The following is a 25,566-nucleotide window of genomic DNA, read 5'->3' as shown; positions in this document are numbered from 1 at the left end:
TCTTTCCTCTGCACTATTAGTAACTGCTTATTTTTTTCATTCTGTCGTCATTTTTGTTGAAACTGATGTTTCACATATCCCATAGTGTGTGTGTGTGTGTGTGTGTGTGTGTGTGTGTGTGTGTGTGTGTGTGTGTGTGTGTGTGCACCAGTCCTGAGGTTTTGATACAAGGCCTGAGTGTTTCAGGCTCACATTCTACCACTTGAGGCAAAGATTCACTTCTGAATTTTTAGTGGCTAGTTGGAGATAAGTGTCTCAGTGAATTTGCTGGCTGAGCTGGCTTTGAACCATGATCCTCTGATCTCAACCTCAGGAGTAGCTAGGATTACAGGCCTAAACTACTAGCTCCAGGTGGCCATAGTATTTTTTATTTTTTTTATCTCTTTAATTTTCAGGTGATATAGTTTGCCTTTATTTTCAATTTTCAGAAGTCATTCAAGATTTTTTTGTTAAATAATGAGAGTAAAATTATGCAAAAATGTAATTAATTTATAAATTAAAAAAGTCATATCTCTTTAATTTTATCAAAGGATTAAAAGCAGTTCGGGTTAAAATTTTGGCACATTTTTATAAGATTAACTGTTGATATTCATATATGCTGTTTTGAAGTATTAATGGATATATCAATTTGGAAAACCATGTTGAACATCTAAGCACATGCACAAACATGTAAATGATATAGAAAGTTTGTTCTTACAGTTCAACATGTATTCTTACAAACAAAATTTCTAACTTTTGAGCACCAAATAAAGCATGCAAATATGTAATTATACTAATCAGAATCATCCATATCTGAAGTAACTATTACAATGGTTTGATTAATGTACAATATATTTAAATACACTTGATTTTAGCTATTTGTGTAAATTTTTCCGTGAAATCTGCACTATCATAGAACTTCTTTTTGAGGAAGTAGAAGACAAGGTTTCCATAAGCTTCACATCATAAGTTTTACTCAATTGATTAAAGTAAATGTGTCATATATATGTTTATATTCAATTTGAAGGCATGTTATTTAAAATCTATTGTTGATTTATGAATATTTAACTCCTAGGCAAAAATGGAATAACATGTGCCTGACTCCAACTTCCCTCAGACATCATAATCTGTAAAAAGGTAGAATTTCTACATTTGAGAATTATTTTAAGCAGCAAAAAATACCAAAAAGAAGTTATAAAAGTACTTCAGCTAGGAAGATGTTTGTTCAGCAACAAGTTTTATTGTTCTGAAAATATTCATGAATTATTTTAAATTGCCTTGACTATTGCTTCTCATCAATAATTTTATACAAGTTGATGAATATGCAATCTATGTCTTGTAGAAATAAAAAATAATAATATTAACACAAGATATATGAAATAAGAGAATTTGCCATCACAATCTGGGCTATAGATGGACAGAGTCAAATAATGATTGTTGCACATTTCAATGTTTCAAAATTTATCAATATTTGCATATGGTGATAAAATATGCATCACTATTATTTTTAGATAGGTCGCATTGAAATGAGTAACAAACATTATTTAAACAGTAAGATCTTAAGGATAATCTACTAAAAGAATGCCCAATGTACAAAATTTAAGTGATAAACTAAGTTGAACAATCTGCATGATTGTGATTATATCAGAATGTACCAGAACATAATTTATGTGATTTAGCAATGTACTAAGTCTTATGCATTTTCTAGTATTTCAAAGGTATAATAAGCATTTACTTAAAAATGCACTTTATGGGATCATTACATAGCATTTGAACATTTTATTATCAATAATTTTATTAATTTTAGATTTGACTTCATTTTCTGGAGGTGGAAGTCTATGAATAATAATTGATGTTAGTTTTTCCCACTTTCAAATATCTAATAGGTGATATCTATTCAGTAGCTGTAGGTCTCAGTTTAAACTGAGCTTAAACACCTGTTTTATTATACTTGAGACATATATCTAATTTTATACTTCTGGCAAGGATCTTGATGTTTTTGAACTATATGTCTATAATTTGCACTGGCCTATTTTGTGATAAAATCGAACTGAAACAAACCCAGTCAGAAACCACTAGCCTCAAAATCTAATTCCAAATAGATGAAATATACAATAATATTTATCCTTATGATGTATGTGTGAACATAAAAACTGAACACATATGAGGACAATTTAAATATGAGGCTCTTGGCATTTTTTTGGTAGAATAAATATTCATACTTTTATCTTCATTGCTCTGATCAGTCTTACAATAAAAACTGAACTATTAGATTCATTAGGAAAGTTTTAACATCACAGGGACCAGAGCAGAAGCTTTCATTATTTTAATAAGATACCCAACACGCATTTTAACCAGTAATAAATAAATGATAAAATGGGTAGAAGAATGATGATGAGTGAATGAATGTATGAGTTCATAAGAAGTTGATAAATAAAAGACTCAACTTCAAACTTCTTTGTACTTTCTGAAGTATAGTCAGGAATCACGATCAGAAGACCAATTTCAAACAATATTGACTCAAAACACTTTCTGCAAATGTAAGAAATGGAATGGCTTGGTTCCACTTTCTCTGAGAAACTTTCATATATTTACTTCTGATTGTGTAATGATATTAGAAACATCTTCTTTTGGAAAAGGCCTTACACTTGTAGGCAAGCACAGTGTTGCTGTTCTTACTCTCAGCTGTTATACACTAGTTTTTTTTGTTTTTTTGTTTTTTTTAGGTTAAGGTCCAAATTTCGTCTGGGCTATATACCTGAGCTGCAAGTAGGCTTTATTAAGGCTAATCGTAGTCTCTGGAGTCACAGGTGCATGCTATTTGAATTCAGCTTTCTAGTTGGCCTGGCACCACAATAGTTCCAATAGCTTCCCATATATGGCGAGCATGTGCCACTGTAATTTCATATCATTTGAGAAAGGATCCTGAATACTTTTCTTCCTGGGCTAGGTTTTAAACCATTATCTTGTTCTCAGCTTCCCAAGTAGCTAGGCTTATATGAGAGAGCCATTCTTGGTGCTTGGCTCTTAAGAATATCTTAAATACACTCTGACTGGACCGTTTCTTTCTTGGAACAGAAGAATTAAGTGCAAAGTTGAGTTTTGTACGTAAGTAATCATGTTAAAATGTAATCAATATAAATTTCATTTAAATTTCACTTTCAAAAGTAGCAATTATTCCTACCTGAACTACTTTCTGGGACTGTACATCAACAATCAGGACTCTGTCCAAAGTTGGCTGAGCAACATAAATGAACTTGTTTTTGATGTTAACAGCTGAGGCCCACACACACCTTGGAACCTCATCGTTCTCCAGTTTGGGACACACTTCATCCTGAAATTTAAGAAATAGAAAATAAATTAATCTATTACATTAAGATGTAAGTGTTACGGTATCATAGGTAAAATTAATGCTTGGTGCTTTATTATGTTTTATCAAATATTATATATGTGTCTATATCAAATTATATATATATATATTGTTCAATAAGACATTATGGGAAGTCTACTCATCCATATTAAACTACATTAAATATTTTTGAAAATCAATATGGATAAAATTCTTGAAAGATAAAATTCAGGTCCCTAAGTTATAATTTACTGATGAAATGCAGTCTTTTCACTTTTCTCAACTACTTCATTTTCAACTACTACATTTTACTTCAAACTGTCCAGCATCTTTAATAGAAAAAAAGTTACATAAGAATATGTCCAGAACTTTTCAAAGCATTAGTGGCAGACCCCATGACACAGGAATGGTTTGGTTAAAAGTCACCAAATCCTCTGAATATTATAGTTATAGCTGTCTTACACTTTTGATGAGTCAAAAGTAGTGGGATCCTATAGAAAAGTTGCTCACAGTGGTTATTTTATTTTTCAATTTGTTATCAAGGTCAAATTTTATGAAATCCTTTAATCAGCCTGAAGATTTTTACCTTGCTCCTTTATCTTAGAACTGCTATTTATTGTGTAGTCTATGTCAGATGGTCTATAAGATTTCTGTTTCCTTCCTTGCTCCCTCTTGCAATAAATGCCTGTTGAAGGGACTTACAAGTTTTTGTGATTCATGTTGGAAAAAATCATAATTAAAAGAACATGAAAAGTACCACTTAAGATCATGGTTTATATTTTACTGTTTTTGTTTTGTTCACTAATATTCTTTGTTTGTTAATTAGAAAAGACACTAAGAAAACAGAATTATTTAGCTCTACATAAATTTAAAAGTGTATGTAAATAGGTGTTTATCTAATAATATAATGATTTGTAATTACCTCATTGTTCAGTTTGATTTGTTTTAAGTCTGATTATTAATTCTAATATTTATTTTCTTTGATTTTCACATTAACTATTGCTTCAAGCTAAATTAGTATAATTCACTTCTACTTTTCATATTAAAACATTATTAGTTCAATGGAGGTCCTATTTACTATGTGTGCTTAATAAAAATGACACAAAATTAATAACATTTTCATTATCAACATCACTAACCATTCACTTTTTTAGTTAAAGATGTTATCAATATCAGTCATACTATATTTGACATTACATAGTATTTATATTGAATGTACTTCTCGGGCTAGACAGCCATGATAGATGGCTTTCCTGTTGGCATTCAGTTTTGGAAAACAGTTAAACAAAAGAATATTTGAAATGAAATAGCTGTGATCTGGTATTTACACTTTTCTATATCAGATCTTTTTCAGTGAGAAGACCTGGAAACATCCCTTGAATTCTAAGGTGTCTTTCAGGACTGTGAGATTTACATCACATTCCTGGTCTTTCTTTTTACTTACTTATTTTTATATTTTTGCTTAAAATAATAAATGTGTCTTATTATATTTTCTGTGAATCAGAAGTTATTAAACAGTTTTTTTAAACAAAGCAATTAGAAAATATTATACAAAAGGATCTGACTGTGATGTGTACACACATGGGTTTCCTGTCCCTGATTAGATTCACCCTGTGTCACTCATCATCATCCTCCTTTTAAAAATAATTTCAGCAGTTTTCAGTTCTATTTTCACACATGGGTATGAAATAGTCCATCCTCACCCTCTCTTTTTTTCTTTCTTCCTTTGCATGGGTACCCAATCACAAACAGAATCTGTTTTATGTACTTGTTATTTATTTTTATGGACTAGATTCTTCGTATAAGAGATGATGTACTATTTGCTTTTCTCAGTCTGGCTCATTTCATTTAGCATGTGGATCTCTGCCATAATTTAATTTTCAATTATGGCTCAATATATGCTGTTGACAATTCTGTTCCTTAGAAAGACCAGCAAAATCCCTGAATTCTAAGCCCTCATTGTGGGAAATGATTCAGCTTACTCTGTAGTTATGAAATGAGCTCCATGACAATTAGGGATCCCCATGGCAGCCGTAGGAGACAGAAAACCTCCTTAGGCAACTGCTAAGAACAGAGAATAGTCCTGAAATTTCATTGGCCACTTCCCACAGAAACTATTTTGCAATGGCAACTTTTCTTTAGAAGTCAGCCGAATGACTTCAAAAGGAGTCTGTTGTCTCAGAAAAAAAAAAAAAAAAAAAAACTATAGAAAATCTGCACTTGAGAAGCATGAACAGGTGAGAAAAAAGTAAGACTTGTGGTTGATGACAGGCTCTGAATTTGTTTACAGGTTCTTGCTGTTGCATAAAAACTCCTGACTATACCTGACAAAATAGTGAAAAGTGTGAATGACCCACAGTAGCTGTCAAATAGACAACCGCTGAACCTGGAAATATTTCCACCCCCTATTTTTGCTAAAAAACTATTCAAACATAAAATAAACTTGTCTGCAGGAAATTATTTTGCATTTCTATACTGCCCTCCTAAGACATTTCTGATCAGACTTAGAATCCCTTTTACGAAACCATTAAAAGTTTCCTGACATTCACTCAAAATATCCTTTGCTTTGCTTTAAGTTGATGGCCTATTAGGGCTCATTTTATACTAGCTCTCTTATTTTTTAAAAAATGAACACCAAGATAAGTATTCAAATATTTTTTTCTTTCATGCGATTTTTTCGAACATATTTATAAGATGATTTCTTTGTTGCTTTGTATGTCCCTCCCTATGGTATAAGCCCTGCTTTCACTGTATTTGATATTGGCATAATTTGTGGAGGGGAAGGGATAAAACACATCATTTAAATAGGGATACCGGTGGACCCATTGCAATAATGAAATGTACAAGTCGTTATGTCAAAAATGAACGTTACAACTTTGGCGGGAGGGTGGGGGAGGACGGAGAGATGGGAAGGGATGGGAATGGGAAATAAGAAGGAGGTAACATTGCTTGTTAAGAAATGTACTCATTATCTTGCCATGTAATTTGTAACCCCTCTGTACGGTATTTTCACAATTAAAAAAAATCACAGACGAGATAAGATGATGTTAAGCAAAATGAACCCCAAGATAGGGACCCAAGTGTTTTTTTCTTTCTTGCTATTATTTCTAATGTATTTATAACGAACCACGTGACTTTTTTCCTTTGGATGTTCCTCCCCCATGGTATAACCCCTGTTTTCACTGTATTTGATGTCAGTGCCCTGCATCTTGTATATACACTTCTCTAGCTTGGGGACGGGAAGGGAAAAAGCAAAATGCTTAAATAGGGATACAGGTTGACCCATTGTAACAATAAGATGTACAAAACACTATGTTGAAAATGAACTTTACAATTTAGGCAGGGAGGGAGGAGGGGGAAGTGGGGGAATGTAGTTGTAGAGGGAAGAGGGAAGAGAGGGTAGGGAAAAAACAGAGGAGGTAACAATGCTCGACAGGAAATGTACTCATTACCTTGCTCATGTAACTGTAACCCCTCTGTACAGTATATTTACAATAAAAACGTATTTTAAAATATTTATTTCTGTGGGTAGTAATTGTAGAGAAATGTTCACATGCATCATGAATCTATGGAAAAAATTGAAGACATATACTACTGGAGATAAAAAATGAGATTAATATAATACATACTAATGAGAATCAGAGTCAACAATAATAAGAATTAGAAAGTATTTCCACTGGATCATTTCCATGCAAAATCAGATATTAACAGCTCCAAAAATTATAATGGACTCCAAGGGATATTACCATTGATGGTGCAACTGAAATTTTCGATTAAAATAGTAGCAATTTTAGCTGAATTGTAAAACCTAATTAAGACATAGAGAGTTATTCACTTGTCCTCTAGTAGAGCTTTGCCATTCTGATTTATTTTTTATACTGACTGCCCATTAAAATGCTTTGCCCTCAGTTCTCCAAATTACAGTATTTTCTTCCTCGTCCTATTCATACCTCTCAGAGCACATCCTGCAGCCACAAAACTATAAATGCTATTTATATTTACATCTCTACTTTCCTTACATTCACAGTGACCATCCATCAATTTTTTAATGACTCTTTCTAATTGTACAAATACTCATGATTCTCTGCTCTCAGAAAGATGACTTTGTTATGCATTCAAGAAGCCAAACATGAACCTTGTTATCAACTTAAGAAAAAAAGTATTGCCGGGTGCTGGTGGCTCACGCCTGTAATCCTAGCTACTCAGGAGACTGAGATCTGAAGCTCGCGGTTCAAAGCCAGCCCGGGCAGGAGAGACCGTGAGACCTCTATCTCCAATAAACCACCAGAAAACTGGAAGTGGCGCTGTAGCTCAAGTGGTAGAGCGCCTGCCTTGAGCTGAAGAGCTGAGGGACAGCGCCCAGGCCCAGAGCTCAAGCCCCACGAGCGACAAAAAAAAAAAAAAAAAAAAAAAAAGTATTAAACAACTTTAACTGCAGTTCATCTGTTTTCTCTTCCTGTCATGGCCTAATTTTCTTCAGAATTTTGAAATGCTTTCTAGAAACTTTTGTGCTGTTTTCTGATTCCCACTCTAAACTGATCATACTTCACACTGGATTTTGTTATAGCATCTCTTTTAGAACAGACGTTCCAAGTCATCAGTAGTCTCAGAATGTATAAGTATGCACCAATTAGGATTCTGCAAAACTATGTTTAGAAATAAAGCATGACTAGAGCAGGGTGCCTCTTTGCTCTATCAGTTGCCCATTAATGAATGGGCAATTTCATATAGGTATGTAACACAAAATTTATTTTCTGTTTGCTTATCATTTCCACTGCTTTGCATTGTTTCAAGAACTTGATATCTTGTGAAATGTTCTTTTATTTATGCAAAGCAGAGATCAACAAATGAGACCCCCAAACGTTTCAGTTACTACCAACAGAGGAACTGCTCTGACAGCCTTGTATTCTGATTGGTGAAGAAACATAAAATAAAAATATGCAGAACTATTAACACCAATTTATCTTCTTCAGATCATTCTACTATTTATTTTGAGATTATTCAGGAGGTAACTATATATTCTGTATAGTTAAATCATAGAAAATAAATAAAAAGAAGAAAATGTAGGAAATGTAAATAACGTTTGAGATTCAGATTTATAAAATAAAGCTTATTGAAACAGAGCTATACTTATTCATATAAATTCCCTAAAAAGCTTACTACCTGTCTATTGGCAGAAAGCATGTTTCTTATCCCTAATTTAGCATAAATATTTCTCCTGTTTACTATTTAAATTCGCTTGTTTAATTTTTTTCTGACTGTGATGGCTTCTTCATTTTCTGTTCCCTAATTGTGCCTCCAGCAATGTCAAGGTTCATTTTTTTTCTGCCACATTTCTTTTATCTCAAATGTCATTAAAGGCCTCTAATGCCATGCAGCTGTTTGCCTAATGACTACTATAATCTAATGGCACCCAGAGATGAGTCCCTGGCCAAGTCTTCACCCAGAATTCTTTTTACCTTACAGAAAAACAAAAGAATGAGTCAACCATGCTCCTTTTCCTTTCATGCCAACAAGCTTGTAGAAAATTGCTTTCTGCTTTCCACACCTTTTTTAGTGATTCTATCCTAATGCACTTCTTGTGTAAAAATATAACTAAATGAATAAATTAAGCATTACACAAAATAGATATGTTATTTTTCAATAAATGTCCTATCTTCTAACTTAAACTTTTAGCTATTTTATAAGCACAATGATATTCTATAGCTATTGAAAACATACTACATATTTTATTAATCAAATTAATTTCAATCTACAGTTAACCTCATCTGCCTAAAGCATCCTTACTGTCAGGTGGTTTTACTGCTTTTTCTCTTGTCAAAACTTTTGTAGAATTTATATATTGTGTATTTAATTATATACTCTTTGGCATTTAATTATATATTATTGTAATTCCACTTTCAATGATATTTGTAGTTCTATATTTGCTAAATTTAGTGAGATATGTAATTGGCATAGTGAGTCCATGCTGAAATCAGAAATCACATGATAGGGCTGGGAAGGTGGCTCAGTGGTAGAGCACTTGTCTTGCATGCCAGAGGCCCTGGGTTCGAGTCCTCAGCACCACATAAGCAAAAAGAAAAAAGCCAGAAGTGGCACTGTGGCTCAAGTGGTAGAGCACTAGCCTGGAGATGAAGAGCTGAGGGACAACGCCCAGGCCCAGAGTTCAGGCCCCATGACCGGACCCACCACCCAAAAAAAAAGAAATCACATGATAGTAAGAAAATGCAAGTCAAGAAGTGTACATAAACTCTGAAACCAGGTTGTTACAGAATATGCTGTCATTTGAGTCATTAAGAAATTAAAGTCTAATAAACAGACTTAACTCTCCAATTAAGCAACATAGACTGTCTAGTTGGATTTAAAAGCAAGATCCTTCTATCTGCTGCCTTCAGGAATCATATTTTGACCATAAAAACAAACACATTTTCAATGTGAAAGGCTGGAACAAAATCTACCAAGCAAACAGCCCCATAAACAGGCAGGAGTTGCAATCCTAATATCGGGTAAAATAGACTTCAAATTGAAATTAGTGAGAAGAGATAAAGAAGGTCACTACATACTAATGAAGGGATCCTCCTTCAGGAGGATATTATAATTCTAAATATCTATTCACCAAACAGGGGAGCACCCAAATTAATCCAAGAAACACTACTTTCCCTCAAACCCCACATAGATCCAAAGACATTAATTGTTGGAGACTTTAACACACCACTATCCCCACTATATAGATCAAATTGGCAAAAACTCAACAGAGAAAACATAGACCTAAACAACTGCATAGATCAACTAGATTTAACAGACATCTACCACATATGTGTATTCTTAATACACATTTTTCTCATCAGCACATGGAACATTTTCCAAAATAGATCACGTTTTAGGACACAAATGAAACTTATCCAAATTCAGAAATATGGAAGTTCTACCTTGCATTCTCTCAGACTACAAGGGAATAAAATTAGAACTCAAAACCAAAAGCCACCAAAGAAATTACTGTAACATATGGAGGCTGAACAACAAACTGCTGAATCATGAGTGGGTCATGGAAGAGATTAGAAAGGAAATTCAAATGTTCATGATATTCAACCAAAATGGACACACAGATTATCAGCTCCTCTGGGACACAGCAAAGGCAGTACTCAGAGGCAAGTTTATAGCTCTGAGTCCCAACATCAACAAATTGGAGAGATCTGAATCCAACAATTTAATGAGACATCGGAACCTCCTTGAAAAAGAGCAGCAAGATAAACCCCAATCCAGTAGATGGAAAGAAATAATTAAAATTAAATCAGAATTAAATGAATTAGAATCCAAAAAAAAATAGAAAAAATCAACAAAACAAAAAGTTGGTTCTTCAAAAAAATTAACAAAACTGACAGTGCTTAGCAAATCTTACCAGAAAAAGACGAGAACACACCCACATAAATAAACTCAGAGATGAGAATGGGAACAACATCACAGAGTGAAAAAAACCAAGATTCAGAACATTATAAGGGAATATTTCTCAAACCTTTATGCTAATAAGTTTGAGAACTTGGCAGAAATGGACCTTTTCCTAGCAAATATGGACAGGCTGAAACTAAGCCAAGATGAGTCAAACCATCTTAACAGGCCCATATCAAGCATTGAAATAGAAACAGTAATAAGAGACCTCCCATCTAAGAAAAGCCTAGGATCAGATGGTTTCACAGCGGAATTCTATGTGGCCGTCAAAGCAGAGGTCACACCAATACTCCTCCAACTCTTCAATGAAATTGAAAGAGAAAGTTCACTACCTAACTCATTCTATGAAGACACCATAGCCCTCATCCCAAAACCAGGTAGGGATCATCAAAGAAAGAGAATTGTACACCCATTCCTTTGATGAACATTGATACAAAACTTCTGAATATAATTTTGGCCAATCGACTGCAACAATTCATCCAAAATATCATACACCACAATCAAACAGGATTCATTTCAGGGATGCAAAGCTGGCTCAATATATGCAAATGAATTAATATAATTCATCACATCAACAGGAGCAAGGATAAGAATCGCATGGTTATCACAATAGATGCAGAAAAAGCATTTGACAAAATACAACACCCCTTTATTATGAAGGGTCTGGAAAAATTAGGAATCCATTGAACATTCCTCAATACAATAAAGGCTGTATATGACAAACCTACAACCAGCATTATACTTAATGGTGAAAAACTAAAGCCAAGGACGTCCACTCTCTCCACTTCTCAAGAAGACAAGATGCAAACATAAAGGGGATCGAAATAGGGAAAGAAGAAGTAAAACTCTCCCTGTTTGCAGATGACATGATGTTGTATTTAAAGAATTCCACAGATTACACTCCCAAATTACTCAAGCTGATTCAAAAGTTTGGCAAAGTAGCTGGGTAGAAAATTAACCCTCAAAAATCATTGGCTCTTTTGAATGCCAACAATAAGAAAAGTGTGGCTGAAATTAGGAAAGCAACTCCATTTGTAATAGCTCCACAAAAAATAAAATACCTAGGAATTAACTTAACCAAAGAAGTGAAGGACCTCTATAATGAAAACTTTAAAACCTGAAAAAGGAAATCAGAACAAAATTTAGAAAGTGGCAAAAACTCCCATGTTCCTGGATTGGAAAGATCAACATCATGAAAATGGCAATACTTCCCAAGGCTATCTACAAATTCAATGCAATACCTATCAATATTCCAACTTCATTCTTCAAGGAAATAGAAGAGGCAATCCAAAAATTCATATGGAACAATAAAAGACCCTGAATAGCAAAGATGATCCTCAACAGAAAGAACAGTGCTGGAGGAATATCAATACCAAATTTCAAACTCTACTACACACCTATAGTAATCAAAACAGTTTGGTACTGGCACAAGAACAGACCTCAGGACCAATGGAATAGAATTAAAAACCAAGAAATTAATCTACAGACCTATAGCCATCTAATCTTCAATAAGCGAGCTGAAAAAATAGAATGGAAGAAAGACAGCCTCTTCAGTATATGGTGCTGGCAAAATTGGTTAACTACTTGTAGAAAACTAAAGCTACATCCTGATATATTACCCTGTACCAGAATCAACTCAAGAAGGATCAAAGACCTCAGAGTCAAAGCAGACACTCTGAAAACATTACAGGATGGAATAGGAGAAACCCTAGGTCTTCTTGGCACAGGTTGTACTTTTCCTAATAGAGAACCAGAAACACAACAAATCCAAGAAAGATTGGACAAAAGGGATTGAATGAAATTGCAGAGCTTTTGCATGGCAAAGGATATAGCTAGCAACATCAATAGAAAGCCTGTGGATTGGAAGAAGATCTTCACTAGCCATACAATGGACAAGGGTCTTATATCTAAAATATAACTTGAACTCAAAAAAATTAAATCCCCCAACAACAATTCTTCAAAGAAACAATTGCCCAATAAGTAAGTGGGCTAAAGACTTAAAGAGAAATTTCTCTGAAGAGGAAAGAAGGATGGCCAATAAGCACATGAAGAAATGCTCAACCTCCCTAGCCATAAAAGAAAAGCAAATCAAAACAACATTGAGATACCACCTCACCCCAGTTAGAATGGCTCTAATCAAGATCTCTAATAACAACAGGTGCTGGATGGGATGTGGACAGAAGGGAACCTTACTGCATTGTTGGTGGGAATGTAAACTTGTTCAACCCCTTTGGAAAGCAGTATGGAGGTTCCTCAAACAAATCCACATAAAGATCCTCTATGACACAGCAATCCCTCTTTTGGGCATTTACCCAATTGCTCACAAACAAGACCACACTAAATCTACCAGCACAACTATGTTTATTGCAGCATCATTTACTATAGCTAAGATATGGAACCAACCCAGATGCCCCTCAATAGATGAATGGATCAAAAACTGTGGTATATATACACAATGGAATTTTCTGCCTCCATCAGAAAGAATGACATTACCCCATTTGTAAGTAAATGGAAAGACTTGGAAAAAATTATATTAAGTGAAGTAAGCTAGGCCCAAAGAAACATAGGTCCCATGGTTTCCCTTATTTGCAATAACTAGTATATGTCTAAATCAAGCAGAAAAGGTCAGATAAGCTGATGTTAGGGAAATGAACTCTAAGATATATATTCAAATGTTTTTTTTTTCTTTCATGCGATTGTTTCTAACACATTTATAAGATTATTTCTTTGTTGCTTTGTATGTCCCTCCCCCACGGTATGACCCCTGCTTTCACTGTATTTGATGTTGGTACAATTTTGGAGGGGACGGGAAAAAACAAATTGTTTAAATTGGGATACAGGTGGAACCATTGCAACAATGTAATGTACAAGTTGTTATGTCGAAAACGAACTTTACAGCTTTGTTGGGGGGGGGAGGAGGATTGGATGCGGGGCATGGGGAGGATGGGAAGGGATAGGGAAACAAAGGAGGAGGCTACAATGCTTGATAAGAAATGTACTCATTATCTTGCCCATGTAATTGTAACCCCTCTGTACTGTATTTTCATTATAAAAAATGTATTTTAAAAAAAGTTATTCAACTCTAGAGTAGCATTGACACAAAAAGCTGTTGGCCAATAGGAGCCTATTGGTCCATCTTTAGTTATCAAGCTAAAAATAACAGAAAATTGCAAAAAAAAAAAACACTATCTAAAACCTTTTCTAGCAACTTCACTTTCCTCAGTATCCATATATGTTATTAGTAGACTTACTTTTTTGAGCAGGATTTGGAGTCATCAAAGTGTTGTTGGATTTGTCTAGAAATTTTCATGTGGTATTACTACCTACTAGCTTGGAAAGTGTTGACTAAGGGCTGGAAATATGGCTTGGTGGTACAGTGCTTGCCTACCATGCATGCAGCCCTGGATTCGATTCCTCACTACCACATAAAAAATATAGAAAAAGCTGAAGTTTCACTGTGGCTCCAGTGGTAGAGTGATAGCCTTGAGCAAAATAAGCTCAGGGACAATGCCTAGGTCCTGAGTTCAAGTGCCAGGACTGACAAAAAAAAGTGTAAACTAAAACAAACCAAAGATATGAGTTTAAAGAGAACTGATAGCACTTTGTTTGGGAGATTTCACTTTTCTTTCAATTTTTATTTCATTTATTATATACACAGATTGATGTAAACAAAAAAATGACTATTGGTTCCAGATATAGCTGTATATATCTGCAATCTCATGCACTTTAGCAAAGGAAAAAAATTACAACTCCAAGTCCAGCGCCAGCAAAGTCAGGAAAACACTATCCCAAAATCAAATTTAAAATCAAAATAAGCTCAGTTGACAGAGAGCTTTCCTAGCATTCAGGTTCAACCTCAAGTACCACAATAACATCATCATCACAATCACCATCAAAAGCAATACTAAAAATTAGCCTAGACCACTTATCTCTGTGTTTTCAAATATATCAAAACTTAGTCATGCTATTGAGAATATATTTAGATTAAACTCATTTTCTCTGCTTGGAAACATAGAAAGATGATTAGTTAATGTTAGTTAATATAACCAGATATGTAGATTAGAATTCAACATGAAACTACCCCAGATAAGAAACCACCAGCTCCAGTCTGATCTATTCCCGTCTCCTTGTGTTAGAAAACAGAGATGTTCTTCCTTCTTATCTCTCCCTACTTTACTAAAACATATCCTTGCTGAACCTTAAAAAGTAAAAAAGTATAATATTATCATTTTTATACAATTTTATTGTATTTTTATACAATTTTTATACAATATAATTATCATTTTTATACAATTCAAGAGGGAAAATAATTTTTTTCAATGAATTCTTATTCAGTTTGTCAATAGTAAGCAATATTGTCAATGAAGAGCAATAATCTCTTTTTATTGGATCAGAGTATTTAGTTTTAGATTACTAAAATGTTTTTAGGGGTATGTGGAAACATATCTATAGATTTGAACATATATATATATATATATATATATATATACATTCGATCTGATATTTATTATAATCTTGTTTTGTAAGATTAAAAAACTCGTGCTTGCAATAATTCATTAAAAACTTTTAAATTGTGGATACACATATACACACACACATACACAAACACAAACAGGTATACTTTTCCAGAGCTGGAGATATAAACCATAGCCTCATACAAGCTGGACTTTCTATTAGTAAGATATACACAAGACTCTCAAGATATCTTCTTTATTCACTCATTTTTCTAAAATAAAATAATACCCTGAATTTAATCAATTTTTGATTGAGATCACTAAATATGATTCAAACAATACAGTGTTTTCTAGATGAAGACCAGTGATAACTGATGTTGCCAGCCATGTGCCCTATTCCATGCAGCGTCTGTTGACATGACAGAAACGTAGCAGATTAAGATTTGTTATTACTCAATTTATCTAGCATGATTTTGATTTTGGAATCACTAGTATAAAGACTACATTCTGGAAATGCTTATCTTTTCTTTAAAACAATAAGAGTACAGTAAGAGCAGAGCCAATGGCTCTGAGAAGTTAGCAAATTGAGGCCTACACATCACATAGATATAAACTGAGTTTAGTTGTGTTTACTTGCACTTTTAAGCCTTGCACTTTTTGGTAAAGTACATATAATGATATCACTTGTCACATACAATTATTGTGATGATTAAACAAAATCTTGTTTGTAAAATTCAAGAAACTAATAAAATTGTTTCATGAAAATGACTTTAATCTACATAGCTTTAATCCAAATTTTGTTGTCAATTTTTGCTATTTGCTTGGTGAAAAAATTTCTGTGTGTAGTAGAATAATCTAGAGTTCATGCTAAGTACAGTATGATTATTCTACATGCATAAGTCAGGGAGATGTTATGAACCTCTTTCACTGGAAACTCTGGGTTGACTTTCCTCATTATGTCAGGTAGAATATAAGATGAAATTGAAATTCTGGCAATTTGATTCATAAAAGGAAAAAAGTCAGTTATATACTTATGACTATATTTCAATGCAAAATATTCTACCAGTATATAAAGTACAAGATTAGATGATGGTGTCCTGGTCACACAACCCGTGTAAAGTGCTGGATTATAACTGAGAGTGAGGTAAGGAGCTAGAAGCTCTAAAAAGCAGAGATTTAGGCACTTAATATCTACTGGGAAAAGCTGGGAGATCCAAGTGACTATCAAGGCCAAAGGTTTCATATTAGGTCTTCAAACCAGTATATAATATTTGAGGAAAGGTTTTAGAATTGAAGCCAACATGGAAAGACTGATAAAAATTCATACCGTTACAGTTTTCAATCAGTAAATAAAATATATTAAACCTTAGTGATAATAATTTCTTTAAAAAGGTATGTTTAGTGAAGGGCTGGTGGGTCATGCCTGTAATCCAATCTACTCAGAAAACTGAAATGTGAGGATCATAGTAAGAAGCCAGCCCAGGAAAGAGAGTCTTATCTCCACTAAACTACCTAAAAAGCCAGAAGTAGCAGTGGCTTAAATGTTGGAATGCTAGCCTTAAGCAAAAAAAGCTCAGGAGCAACATGCAGGCCAAACATAATTGATTAAATTATCAGTTTCAGTTTTATTTTACAAAATGAATTAGTAATCATTAAAAAAACTGCTTAGAATTTAAATGACATTTATGTTTTTTCATATACATTAGAATTTATGAAGTATAATCCCTACATACAAACCAAAATATGGACACATACTAATCACCATGATAAAAATTATATACATTTCAAAATTGTTGTTTCTCTCTTAAATATTTAAGCTGCTATTTTACTGCTCATTAGGATTTATTTTTCTCTATTTTTTCCACTGATTTTCAAAATTAGAGTATTAATGATGGATTGGAAAATTATAGCACTATCTTTAGCTCTTCTTGGACTTACACAACACAGCAGTATCACCAGCTATGTTATGCATTTATTTCTAAACTTCAGAAAACAAAGACTATAGCAACCATAGTTTTCATATGTAAATCCACAGTAAAAACTAACACAAAGTTACATCATTACTCAGGAATTAATATAGATACATAAATTCTATATGCTGAAGTACATAGCTCATAATGAGTTGATATGCAGTTATTTTTATATTGGACTTGTAGCAGTTTTCAGATAGAACATAAAGTATTCATTTCAATTTACATTTAAGTAGAGCACAAAATATTAAAATTGCATCTATTCACGAAGTTCATATGATGTATTAATCACATCAAACATTTCCTCACAATTTTAAATTCTTTGTGGTGAACGCTCTTAACTCCCAGCTTTCTGAAATATTTATCATCACTGCTCTCTATAGTCAGCATGTGGTGCATTGTTAAACTTCTTAGGCCTATTTAAATATTACTTGGTACCAATTAGTCGACTTTTCTATGGCCTTTTGTGGAGGGATCTCTGGGGTTTACCAGACAGCTAGGTTGAGGCCCCAGTCCACCCTACACCCTACTCCCTGACTTTGTGCAGGCTGCACATGGCCGGAAACACATGCCCCTGGGCACACCAGTGAGGCCAATGTGGTTGGGAACGAAGGGTGTTGGTCACTTCTGCCCTGTGGAAGAGACCCATGGAAGTCCTGCCCCTCCAAATCCTCTAACCTCAGAAAGAGTGTGTGTATGCATGACATTGGCTAAAGGTTGCATTAAAAGGCCCGCCTATTTGCTGAGAGTTGTGCAAGCATCAGAGTACTTCTGATTAAATGCTGTGCTGTACATAAGCTTGTTCACTACGTAATAAAGTTAGATCTGCACCTTGAGTCTGGTCTCCGGAGACTGTGAAGAGCTAAAGTAACTCCATTTTAAGATCAAACCTCCTGAGCTGTGCTGCGCTCAGAGTAACCCCCAAAGACAAAAATAGTTCTCAGAAAAACCGCAGGTTGTTACCAACCCTGCCCAGCCTTAAGGAACAGAACAGCTGCCTACGCGTTCCATCAGAAAAAGGGAAGTGTGGTTAGGGTGGACTTAAGCTCTCTAAACTTGTGAACTTGCTTGTGTGGAAATTCCCTGAACTTGTGAACTTGTTTAATAATATAAAAGTTGTGCTGATTCTATGCTTGGGGCCTCTTACCGTCATCAGTTACCGAGTGTGTGGAGGACCAAGCTTGAGCTTGCAATAAACGACTCTGCTGTTTGCATTGTGTTCTCTGGTGGTCTGTGAGGGGGCATCCGAAAACTGGGCATTTTTTGAGTTACATGAGATCAATTTTTCATTTTGAACACATGATTGGAATCATATGTTACTTCTCTTTTTGAGCCTTACTTCACTATCATGAGGCTAATATAAATGAGATTGCTTTTCTAATTTCTTCCTTGGCATGTTCATTATTAATGCATAGAAAATCAACAGTTTTAAATTCTTACTTACCTATGTTAATGCTTGAATACAAACACCAGTAAAATACAAATGGCTTTGTTATTTGTAATATGTGTAGAATGAAATTTTATGTGTGTGTAAGTGGGCTCTTATTCATGAAAGAATATATTGGATTGACGTTTGGTCACATTCATATAAAAATGTGGCTGTTTTATCAATAATCTTTAGGAGACATCTTCATTTGCTGTTTTAGATACCAACACTGGACCTAATTAAGAGGTCACTATGTCACTCCATACTAACGCAGTCATATACTTTACAGACTTTGCCTTGACCTACTGCTTAATTCTAAGCTCACATGCTGAATTCTAAAAGAGACACAACCTGAGAATTGTAAAACAGTATGTATTTTAATGAAACATTAGAAGGCCTCTTGAAATCTAGGACTTCAAAGACCAAGTTCATAAATTTATTTCTTTTGAAATCTACAGAATAGCTTTTAAAAAAATACTTAGAATAGCTTACATTACTCTCTTTAGGAAACTCTTGGCAGGATATCACTGCAAACAAAGAGGGATAAAGGCTTACATTTTCATCCCTCTCTTACTATAAGCAAAGCCATGTTTGCATCTCTATTCACAGAGGAAGAATAGGTAAGAAAATATTCAGGAAAATATTCTCATGTTTTCCCACAATATACAGAGTGTGTATTCAAAAGTTTGCTCAATGGATCTGTAAGGAAATGGATTGTCCACATCACATAGAAGATCTGGTGCTTTAACCAATGGTTTTGTGGACCATGCTTTGAAATGTAATAATTATATTAGAAAAAGAATAAATATTGAACACGGAAATTTGACTTGTTGTTAAGTAATGTTAAGGATGCATTGCAGAAGTAAGGGGAACTGATTGCCTATGAAATCCTATGTATAACAGGCAAATTGTAACAAAAGTCCTACCTAGCAAAAACACAACAAAAATAAAAGAAAATTGATTTGAGGGAATCAATATCTCAATACCTTAGTATTCTGTACAGTAGGAACAATCATTTACATGTAGAAAACTATTCTTGAAGAGCATGAATACTTTGTTTACACAGGAAATCTACGTTTAAAATTTGAAATTCCACAGATAGAATACAGATATTTTAGAGATTCATATCAGACTTCTTGCTTAGAGAATACTTAGTTGAGTTCTAAAGTTTATAATTGTTTCTGAACTTTGGTGTTGTACGACTTGGTGTTAAAACCAGTAGTACAATGTTCTGGTTCCATATATTGGGTACAACATGGGTGATTAAAAATTATTCAGATATCTATAAAAATTGCACAGGCCTATAATAACCACATGGAAGGTGAAGGCAAGAGGATCACAATTCTAGGCTGGCCTGGGCAAAAGAAAAGCTATCAAAAACAAGCTGGGTATAGTAACATACACTGTGATTATAGCTTAATATAAACAGAGGAATTGAATTACAAGGTCTGCATAGGTAAGAAGAATGAGACCCTCTTTGAAAGTTAACCAAAACAAAAGAGGTTTGGGTTACTGCTGAAGTCATAGAGCACCAACCTAGCAAATGTAAGGCCATGAATTCATATTAGACTTTTTGTACACTCCATACTTAGTTCAGGTCTACAGTTCAGAATTGTTTCCATTAGAGTTAAAAACAGTAGTACAACTTTCAGGTTCTAATAGGAAATGGAGATAGAAGAGGGTCTAAAAGCTGGCTGTATGAACCCTCAGCCAGTAACTTTTAAAAGTTTAAATCTTAACCCAATCTGACACTTAACCCAAACTAAAATTTAGAGCAAGCACACAGTATCTTCTGAGAGACTTAATAAAGATTCCAAGTTTACCAGTGGGTCTTTTTGTTTTTTGGCTTTTTTTGTTGGCCATGGGACTAGAACTCTGGGCCTGGGCACTGTGCCTCAGCTCTTCAGCTCAAGGTGAGCACTCTACCACTTGAGCCACAGTGCCCACTTCTGGCTTTTTCTGTTATGTGGTGCTGAGGAATCGAACCCAGGGCCTCATGAATGCAAGGCAAGCACTCTACCACTGATCCACCTTCCCAGCCCGGTTTACCAGTGGTTTAACTAAAATTTGCTGATCAGAAAGTTAGGCTGAGAATTGCATTTTAATGTCTTAATGCAGACAGTATATTTGAAAAAAATGCTACTCTTCAATCTTTTCCATGGGAAATAAACCCCTAATGACTCATTTCTACTACTAGTACTCAAGAAGTTTATCTTCCTAGATCAGATAAACTAGCTTGTTATTGTTTATACTAGAAACTCAACTTTCCTTTTGAACTCCAACAAAAGTTCTAAACATGTGATCTTACCTTAATAGACACTTGAGGCTATATAATCATAAACATGGCTTCCTGATAGAGTAAGACAATTAATTTTATACCTCATTCATGTTTTCATGAAAATACATTAAGTGAATCTAGGCAAATTGCAAATATAAAAGAATGACATCAAATGTTTATTTAATTCACAGCAAAATCATTTTACCGAAGAGTGTTTCGGGTTCTACAGAGCTAGTAATTTTGTGATGGCTAGACATGCTTTAGCTATTATCAGAGAATTTGAAACTTCCCTTACTAACACTAAGATAACTTGTGCAATCTTTTCTACTTATTATAAAGGGTAAGCCATGTTTATGATTTTACTCATGTTTGTTACACAAATAGGTGAATATGAAATACCTTATGAAAAATTGATTTATTTTTCCTAAAGCTTTAAAATCAAGATAAAATGGTATATACAATTTAAATACCCATAGTTGAAGTATATAAACAGAAATAAAAGTGATTTCATTTACTGTATGCAATAATGGATATAGTGAATTAAAGCTGTGTTTCTTTATTTGAAAAAGAAAACACAAGGATGGGTTTGTCTCACAGAATGTCCTGAAGGCATCTGGTTTACCTTCCTTACTCTCTAATGGCTTTCCTCCATTTATTCTAGGACTTGCATTCTAGATAGAAACAAGTGCATAAACAGCAGCACTGGCCACTGCCAGGCAGGAAAGAGGAGCTGACAATAACAGATCTAAAGTATTACATTAAACATTTTTCTTTTTTGTCATATTCCATACCTTTTTATATTTTAAATATGAGTTTCCAGAAAGGATTCATTAACACTTCCTTATATGTACTCTCATTTAGGATGTGAGTGTATGTCTGAACTTGAGTAGGACTTCATGATCACATAAGTCATTTTAATATTATATATTTATATGCAGATATGTCCAATTGTAGCTGTAGACATAGATAATCATAGCAACACAAAGATTCATAGATCATCACTACTATGTATATATATCAGAAAATTGTGCTATTCTAAATTTGATATCCAAGTAACACACATGAAAATCTTTATGATAAAACTGAGTTAAACCAAATAAATACAGGAATTGATATTTTTCCAATGTAAATTGAAATCTTCCAATCCATTCAAAAAGAATAAGAAGAGGATTTAATAAAGCATCCAATATATCACAACTTCCAAGTTATTTACATATAATTGTTTTTAATTTCATTGTGATATCTATAAATTATGTTATTTTATTTACTTTTTTGGGGGAGGGTCCGGTCATGGAGCCTGAACTCTGGGCCTGGACACTGGTCCCTCAGCTCTTCAGCTCAAGGCTAGCACTCTACCACTTGAGCCACAGCGCCACTTCTGGTTTTTTTCTTTTTGCTTATGTAGTGCTGAGGAATCGAACCCAGGGCCTCATGCTTGCAAGGCAAGCACTCTACCACTGAGCCACCTTCCCAGCCCAATTATGTTATTTTAAATTAAAATCACTAAGAAAAATTTATTGCACCTTCTGTTTGTCCTTTAATATTCACTTCCATCAAATTCATTTTAGTATAAATACATAGTTAGAAAGCACAATGTCATTTAACTTTTCTCTCAGTTATAACACTTTCATGAAGTAACAACCGTTATCATAGATTTAATGTTTTTAATTCCAACACAAACTTCATAGATGTATACATTTTATTATACATCCAAAATGTATTTCAACTTAACAAAATTGTTATACAGAACTGCAATGGAGGTTTTCAGATACTTACTTGAAATCCAAGGAGCTTTTCACTAGGCTTAATGTGCCTTTGAAATTCACATTCTACGGGTTGTATCACTTTGATTCCATCTTCATAAAAAACATAGAACATGTTCCCAATTCCAAGACCTTAGGAATAAAAACACATTCCAAAGTTCAAAGCAGAATTATCAGAAATCTTTACAACGTAACTCAATGCCTCTCCCCTAACTGCAGTGCATCAGATGAGTTTGTGAATGTATAATGTGAACAAGGCAAACCCTGCAAGACCTTCCCAGCTGCTTTCTCATTCTATGCACACATCTTTATTCTTACTTATCAGTGCTTTCTTTAATATAACTATAAACTATAACTATATATTTATATAACTATAAAAGAATTACAACTCTTCCACACATAGATTGTTAGAAACCTGCCCGACTCTATGTAGGTTTTAGTTAAAGAATAAAAAAAATTGCAGAAGAATGAAATTCACTCCATTATTTTCTTGTGAAATTACTGTGGAAAATTTAACTGCATTCTCAGTGCAGTTTACTTTATATAAAGATATAGATGTCAGAGAATATGTATTTTTTCAAAACTAAATTTTGTCAAGATCATCCTACATAAAGGACAAACATAGTTGTTAAGCTGGCAATTTTGAGTCTATTTCCACAGTTTAAAATGAATTAAAGGTCTTAGAATAATCTAAATGTAATGATTTTAATCCTACTTTAACTTTTCCACTTTATATCCAGTATATAACATCTCAAAAATTCATCTTCCTTATTTTGTACATCCATATTTAATGGATATAAGAGCTGGGATAGTAACAATTGCACTATGGAAGGTCTAGCCTAGAGAGTTTCACATACCCATGCCCACAAGTCTGTTTACTGTTTCTAATTGTTCCAGTATGCTCAGCTTCTTGCTGTCTTCATTTTCCAATCCTTGCTTGCTTTAGCTTCTTTATCAAAGTCAAGTGATGCATTCAGATTTCTTCAATCATATCTCATATAACTCAATAATAAAAATTTTGGTATTTTGCAAAACTAAACAATTATTGCTTAACATATTTAAATGTTAAAACACTTATACAGAGAAGCATGATTTATTTAAACTAAAAAACACCCAAATCAATTTTTGAATCAGTAAATTAATTTTTCAGTTAAGACTATCAACAAAATCTAGATAAAAGTAATGTTAAGTGCCAAATAAATATTTGCTGGTTTATAAAAGTATTTATTTCTTGACCTTAAGTCATACTTAAGCTTTTTTTCTACTAGTGATTTTATTTATTTAGGCTGTATTTTTCAACTTTTTATGATTTGGTTTCAAATTTAATATCTCATTATTAGCACTTACACATAGTGTATATGACCTTTTATTTAGAGATAATGAAGTTAATTTAGTTTATAATACAAATACTTTTTTAAAGAATACTGACTGTTTTACACTTATTTTATAAATAATTTGTACTCCTCAGTTTTAAGAAATGCAATCTTTTTCTTTAATTATGTATTGCATTTCCAGAAATGGGATCTTCTTCTTCTTCTTCTTCTTCTTCTTCTTCTTCTTCTTCTTCTTCTTCTTCTTCTTCTTCTTCTTCTTCTTCTTCTTCTTCTTCTTCCTCCTCCTCCTCCTCCTCCTCCTCCTCCTCCTCCTCCTCCTCCTCCTCCTCCTCCTCCTCCTCCTCCTTTTCCTCCCCTCCTCCTGTTCTTCCTCCTTCCCCTCCTCCTCCTCCCCCTCTTTCCCCTTCTTCCTCCTGCTCCCCTTCTTCCTCCTCCCACTCTCTCCCTTCCTCCTCCTCCTCCTTCCTCCTCTTCCTTCTCCTTCCTCCTCTTCCTCCCCCCTCCCCTTTCCTCCTACTCCTTCCTCCTCTTCCTCCCCCTCTCCCTTTTTCTCCTCCTCCCTCTATTTCCCCTTCCTCCTCCTCCTCTCCCCCTCTTCCTCCTTCTCCTCCTCTCCCACTTCCTCCCCCTATCCCTCTTCCCTCCCACTCTCCCCCTTCCTTCCCCTTCCCTCTACCCCTTCCTCATCCCCCTCCTCTTCCTCTTCCTCTCCCTTCCTCCTCCTACTCACCTCCTACTCATCCTCCTTCCTCCTCCCCCTTCCCCTCCTCCTTCTCCTCTTCTCCTTCTCCTCCTCTTTCTTCTTCCCCTTCCTCTTCCACCTTCCCCCTCTCCTTCCTCCCCCACTCTCTCTCCCTCTTCCCTTCCTGCTTCTCCTCCCCCACCTATTGCTCCCCCCTCCTTCTCTTCCTCCATCTTCTTACTTTCTTCTTCATAGTCTTTTTGTGCCCGTCCACTTACTTGAACTCAGGGCCTGGGTATTGTCCCTGAACTCATTTTGCTCAGAGCCAGTTCTCTACCACATGAGCTACCGCTCCATTTCTGGCCTTTTTAGTAATAATAGTCTCATAAATTTTTCTGCCCAGGCTGGGTTTGAATCACAATGCCCAGATTGCAGCCTCTTGAGTAGCTAGGATTACAGGCGTGAGCCATCTGTGCCTATCCAGAAATGTGGTATTTTTGAACATTAACAGAGATGACATGAACTAAAGTTTTAATTCTCTATTTTTCCTCTATCTTTGTGGCTGAATACAGGTCCTCATGCTTGGTAGCCAGGCACTTTAACTATACATATTCCACTCCCAAAAGGTAGTCAATGTTCATAATCAAAACAATTTTGACTTGTATCAGTAAACCTACAAGTGAAATTACCTTAAAACACATATAAGTTGAACATTAATAACTACCAGTCTGATGTTTTTATTTCATAATAATATATGTTATTGTTATAACTTATGAACATAATCAAGCCATATCATGGTCTGTTCTTCAGAATGAACTTATGTTCATTCAGACATCCCATATGGGATGTCTGAATGAACATAAGTGCTCTTGTCTTACCACCTCT

General features: G+C 34.4%; 1 protein-coding gene across 4 annotated transcripts in view; it reads right to left on the bottom strand.

Moving 5' to 3' along the window:
- Fstl5 (follistatin like 5) overlaps positions 1-25,566 on the bottom strand; it is an 829,526-nt gene that overhangs the window by 90,815 nt on the left and 713,145 nt on the right. For all 4 annotated transcript variants that reach the window (XM_070012485.1, XM_070012487.1, XM_070012486.1 and 1 more), the window contains 2 exons: positions 22,679-22,797; positions 3,164-3,313 (listed from right to left, as the gene is read on the bottom strand). In XM_070012485.1, coding sequence (XP_069868586.1) covers positions 3,164-3,313; positions 22,679-22,797 — 269 coding nt within the window. The remainder of the gene's footprint in view (positions 1-3,163; positions 3,314-22,678; positions 22,798-25,566) is intronic.

Source organism: Dipodomys merriami, unplaced genomic scaffold (genome assembly GCF_024711535.1).
Source record: "Dipodomys merriami isolate MVZ:Mamm:240054 unplaced genomic scaffold, mDipMer1.0.p SCAF_9, whole genome shotgun sequence".
NCBI lineage: Eukaryota > Metazoa > Chordata > Mammalia > Rodentia > Heteromyidae > Dipodomys > Dipodomys merriami.
The sequence above is the reverse complement of the archived record's forward strand: the minus strand, read 5'-3'. Positions and strand labels throughout refer to the sequence as shown.